This window comes from Diadema setosum, chromosome 8 (assembly GCF_964275005.1).
Source record: "Diadema setosum chromosome 8, eeDiaSeto1, whole genome shotgun sequence".
NCBI lineage: Eukaryota > Metazoa > Echinodermata > Echinoidea > Diadematoida > Diadematidae > Diadema > Diadema setosum.
Genome location: NC_092692.1, coordinates 29,449,261 through 29,455,260, shown reverse-complemented (window position 1 = coordinate 29,455,260; position 6,000 = coordinate 29,449,261). Strand labels below are relative to the sequence as shown.

Sequence of the window (6,000 nt, the reverse complement as noted above, 5' to 3'; positions counted from 1 at the left end):
AGTAGATTTAAAATAAAAATAGAGAGCTTGTAGAAACAGCAGCCATGAACAGCACTTAAACAAAACCAACAGCACTGATAGCACCAACTGGGTGCACTTTCCAAAAAAGTATCTTTCTTGTATATGCTTGCACAGCGAGATGAGTGATGCAGTGGTTAGATTTGTAATGAGGCATGTGAGCCCAGCTAATAGGTATCATAGATCATTTCCCATCATCCAGGGGAAGACAGTCTCGGCGGCGGGTGAGAGCCCGCCAACGTTGTGGATGAACTGACTCGTACTGTGTGTCAATGGAGCAGGTGTAACGCAATACATGCTCCATTGCATCAAGGTTGATTTAGGGACTTCCTTTTATTGTCATTTTTTGAGAGGGTTCGTTTCAATGACATTTTACTGTAATCAGTGCATTGGCTAAATAATTACAACAAGGATTAAAGGAATGTGTAATGTTGACGTAATATAAGATACATTACAGACACACAATTTGTAGTTTATAACATTGTGGTGTTATGGATAGATTTGATTGGGTGGGAATTTGTTTGTGTTTGGTAACATTCAGTGTAGTTTGTTAAACATCTTACACTCTACACTTTAATGGCATATTTCAAGGAAGATATCTGCTCAGTATTATTCTTGTACTCTCACCCCCATCATGCCCTCACCCCAGCAAACACATATTGACAAATCAAACATTTGGGTCTGTTAATCTGAACGTGGCAGACACGGTAATGGGCCATCTGTTAGTTTTCCTGCCGAGCTCTCCTTCTTGTTTCTTTCTCATGATTCCAATTCCGATTACCACTCTGTGCTTTCCACTCTGATTTCCCCGGTGAGGGTGGAAGCTTGTAAAGCGCTCCCTCTCAAAGGTGAGTGAAAACGCACGTTTGACTCTCCCAAACCTTTCCAAGCTCCCAAACTATGTCAACAAGTGGACAACCGAGGGTCATGTTTACCTTCCCTTTCTTCAATTCCTGCACCCTCGACTCTGCAAAAACTCGCATCGCAAGGGGGGGGGGGGGGGGGGGGGTGGAGGATTGTAAAAACTGAGTCCAGTAAGTGGGAGGTGGAAAGGGTATTAGATCAAATATGGGACAAAATTAGATGATGCAGCTCTTAAACATGTGATAATGCTGCCACCTTTCCCCCACCCCACCCCGGAAAAAAAATGAAGTAACTTAACAAAACTTAGCCAGCTTGTGTGTATTTCTGTGAGTAGTTTTCAGGAACTACTTGGAATATACATGTAAGTTTGGTCTGCCACCATATTTGAAAAGTCTAGAGGAGAGCATCACACAATGAAACCGAAGGGTAAAATTTGCAGAGATAAAAACAAGACCAAGCTGTCACTGATGAGATAAGTCCAATAATTCTTTTTGAGGTTTCAAAATTACCCCACTATTTGAGCAGAGTCATAAATCTGCTTTCAGTTTTCATTGATGCATGCTTGAATGTATATGATCCTGAAATGAATTTTGGATAGATTGTGTGAGACATATATTTGCTAATGGTCAATCCGTCACCGCAACAAATAGGTAATCTCTCTTGCACTTTTTTTTTATATGTTACCATCCTGTTATGTATTTCTTGAAGTATGTCCTATTCACATTAGCATTGGGGAAGACTTGTTTCTTGTCACATGGAGTGCTGTTAGAAAAGAGACCTTGCAAGTATTCTTGCCATATTCGCTGAGTGATCCCTCATCGGAGGAATATTGTTTGCGAGCAATTTTCATGCTTCCAGACCTTTGCATGTCAAATTTTAAAACGCAAAAAATGAGAGAAAATCCCTGATAATGTATAATAATGATAATAGTGGCTTCTTCCCAGGCACACACATTCCATCAAACAAGATGCTTATGGCAGTAGAGAGGAGAGGTAACAGTAACACCAGACATAGTGTGAATAAAAACCATAATAAAAACAGTAAACAACTTGGGGTGAGTGACACAGAACTGTCAAGTATAGAATGTGAAATCTCGGTCATTTTTTCCTCCCTGGTTTTGATGGAGATGGAGTGTATGTGCGTAATATTGAGACCACTACAACCGATGCAATGCATTTTGCAGATGCTTATTCCACGTGAATGAATTTGACTGAGAGTGAAAAAAAAATTAGCCATAAGAAATTTGTCAGCTGCCGCAAAAGATGCAGTGCTCTGTAAGCTTGAAATATTCCTCGGCCATCAGTCAGTGCAAAACAAAACAGTGTCAGAAACAGAATATGAAAAAAACAAATAACAGGTGGGATTTTTCAATTGCTTTGCTGCATGAACAGGGTAGAGGGGTAAGATGGCTGCCTTGGAGGAGAATTTTTGCTGGGCAAGACTGACAGCAATATGTTATATGTTTTGAGAGAATAACATTTTTTGAGACTCATGGAGGGAGGCAGAGATACCACCTGTTACTTATTTTTGCAGAAATTGTTCTGTTTCTTCCCAAAAATACTGCAGGTTTCATAGAAAATACTGTTTCTCCCCAAAGAAGAAAGTATGATGTGTTTTCAGCCCTCGAATACTGCATTGCTGTTTACGAGGTTGGCATCCCTGGAAAGTGGGGGGGGGGGGGAAGAAAGGCGATATGGAATGGTAATTGTGGTTACTGTTGAGGAGCATGTATGAATAAATGATGCTAATGGCAATGCTATGGTTTGTTTTTGTTTTTATTTTAAGTCCAGGGTAGCATCTTTGCTGACAGCACTGCTTGTCCAAAGGGCTCTGTTGTTGTCATTACCCTATCATTGCTATTGTATGCATGCACATTAGCTTTTATGGAGATATCTTTATTGAAGAAGAGATGGGATGGAATGGAAGGGGGAGGGTAATATGGGAAGTAGGTCGGTAGATGATTTGAGGATGGTACCAGGTAGTTGAAGGGGTGTAGCAGGAGTGGGGTGAGTGATGAATGATTGATGATAATGATAATACCATGGTTTTATTTAACCAGTATAGCCTGTTCAATGCATGTGGCACTGTTTCTTAGTGGGCTGTGTGGTTATCATAACCTCACCCATCGGCAAATGGCATGTACCCCCATTTATAGTCCCATGATGGACATTGTGGGTCAATTAAGCATCTTGACCCAGGGTGTAGTCACCATGGGGAGATTTGAAACTGGGAATCTTGTTTTAACCAGTGAAGACAACAATACTTGGGCAGGCGTCTATGGCAAATGCGTGTTATAGGAAACTTATGGATGGCCCAATTCATTTGCTGCCGCCGCGAGGGTAGGCCCTGCATTTGAAAACCGTGAATAGCACTGGTCAGCAAATGATGAGCATTGAAGCATATGCTCATTGGTAATGGTCAACTCTAGTTGAGATTCTTTGGCTGTGTGTGTACTTACATAGAGATCAGTAATAAAGCTGTACACAATTCGCTACAGGGATTCTCGAATATATCTTAGCTGGGCCAACCTTCCCACTCCATGGTATCCCACGCTACCAGGTCTTTAACCCGTTGAGGACGAGTCCCCGAGTATACTCGGGCAGGTGTCTATGGGAAGTGCGTGTTGTAGCAAAATCAGTCCGTCCTCAACGGGTTAAGAATCCAGAGCTGTATCCGTGATGCGCTCTCAGGGGATGATGCAAATGTTATGATGCGTGTAGGAGCACTCACTGGAGAACCAGTGAGGCAGGGATATGTGATGTTTAAAAGGTGCTATTTGACTGGCGATTCCTGCTTGCAGATGAAATATTTATGGGAAGAAAGGGATGTGGGCCGGCTGTCATGAGAAAGCTTTGAAGCTCTCGGGGGCATGTCAGTAAAGGATGGAATAGAGAAAATTGTAAAGGAGAGAGGAAGACAAGAAGGAGGGAAGGAAGGAAAAACAAAAGAAAGGATGGAGGGAGGGAAGACATTCGAGCAAATGGAATTGAGAAATAAAGAAAATGAAAAATGGAGGGGAGGGATGGAGGAGGATTTGATAAATGATAGGGATGGGGCAGGTGGAGTAGGAAGAATTAAAAATGAAACACAGAAGTGACTAGTATTAACCCGTTGAGGATGGACTGATTTTGCTACAACACGCATCTCCCACAGACGCATGCCCGAGTCTACTAGGGATTTGTCCCCAACGGGTCAAAAAGAGAGAGAGAGAGGACGACGTAAGAGAAAATGGAATGCAGATATACAGAGTATGCAGAAAATGGAGGGAGATTGGTAGAGGATTTAATGAATGATGGGGGGGGGGAGATAGGTCAAAGGGGAGGTGTTGATAATGAAGCACAGAAGAGACCTTACAGAGAATAGAGAAGGTATGAAGATATAAAGAAGAGGAAGCAAGTGTTATGAGGACGAAAGACATAGAAGAATGATTGAGAATATTGATTAGTTGGAAAGAAGGTTGATTGAAAGATGATTTACGATGCACTCCTGTTGGAATTGATCTTTCTTTCCTTCTTTTGAGTCAAGTTTTTGAATACTAAAAAAAAAATATTTTGAATAAAAGACATTATGCTCTTGAAATATTCAATGGTATTCATTGTCATACTGGCATCCTGTGTTATTTGTCCAGCCAGAAGTTATTCAGACTTAAAAAAAAAATGAATAGATAAGCAGAGTGTATAGACAGTGAACGTCAGTGGCATTGCTCTAGCCTCTGTTCGGATTTACCCTGGCTTCCATCTTGGGCAAGTACGAGAAATGGTACAATGCTTTTAGACAATGTAAACACGTCGTCACAGTCTGTATCCACCTCCGATGCCCCAAAAATGAAATGGAAAATTGTAGACAAGATTTCATCAGGTGACGTCCTATTCATCCAGGCTACCAAGGGAAAAGGAAGTGGTGCCGTTTTACTTTTCCATGTATGTGGTTTTCCCAAAATTTTATGTGGCCCTGTAGCATCATAAACTTTGTGCAGAGTTTGTGTCACATTATACAGAAGATGACTCATCCAGGTTTCAAAGATAGTTAGGATTATGAGGTCTGGTATATGTGCCAGGCTGAATTCTCACAAAATGAGCTTGAGAATTTGCCCTTTGAACCCCTAGAGTACAGCAGTATACACTTTTTTTTTTTCATTCTGTGTATTAAAGGGACTGTACAGTAGTGGTTGAGGTGGGGATTCATGTTTTGAACATTCCTATTCTAAAGTGAGATAATGAAAAGCCTTTTATGAAATATGAAAGAGCATGTAATTTTAAGAAGGATTCAACGTTTATTTGATGAAAATTGGTTTTCAAATGGCTGAGATATCCAAAAAGTGCTAATAATAAAAGGCGACATGCCACAACTTTATTAGGATCTCTTGTTTCACCTTGTTTTTTGATATCTCAGCCATTTCAAAACCAATTTTCATCAAATAAACTTTTGATACCCCTTAGAACTGCATGCTCTTTGACATCTCATAGAGTGGTTTCTGAATATCTTGCAAAACGTTAAAAGCTAAATCCTCACCTCGACCAGAACTGTACACACCCTTTAAAGGAATAGTATATTTCTGGGTGAGAGGGGAGTCAGGTTTTAACTTTTTGCAAAATTATTCTGAACCACTTATATGAACTATTAAAGAGCATACAATTCTAAGAGGAATTAAAGTTTATTAAAGTTTATTTGATGAAAATCAGTTTTGAAATGTCAGAGATATCAAAAAACAAAGCAAAACACAGTGGTCCTAATAAAAGGTGGATCCAACCTTTTATCTAGGCCACTTCGTTTTTGGATATCTTAGCCATTTCAAAACCAATCTTCATCAAATAAACTTTGAATTCCTCTTAGAAGTGTATGCTCGTAGATATTTCGTGCGGTTTCTAATCATCTCGCAAAAAGTAAAAGCCAAATCCCATCTCAACCAAAACTATACTATCCCTTTAGAGCATTATTTTGTGTATCGTCATTATTTGTTATTTAACTGCCCTCCTTTTCTGTCTTATTCACTTACAGAAATCCTGAGATATTACATCGAGTGCTCAGACGACATCAAAAACCCATTCAGCTCGGTGAGTACTTTACCCGACGCCAGTGTGACAGTGAGAAGTATTAGCGAAGCACTTAGTACTCATG

The 6,000-nt window shown here is 40.3% G+C and overlaps 1 protein-coding gene across 1 annotated transcript in view; it reads left to right on the top strand.

Annotated features, from left to right (window-relative positions):
* LOC140232339 (protein tweety homolog 1-A-like) overlaps positions 1–6,000 on the top strand; it is a 118,472-nt gene that overhangs the window by 87,900 nt on the left and 24,572 nt on the right. The window contains exon 8 of the mRNA XM_072312469.1: positions 5,881–5,936. Within this exon, the coding sequence (XP_072168570.1) occupies positions 5,881–5,936 (56 nt within the window). The remainder of the gene's footprint in view (positions 1–5,880; positions 5,937–6,000) is intronic.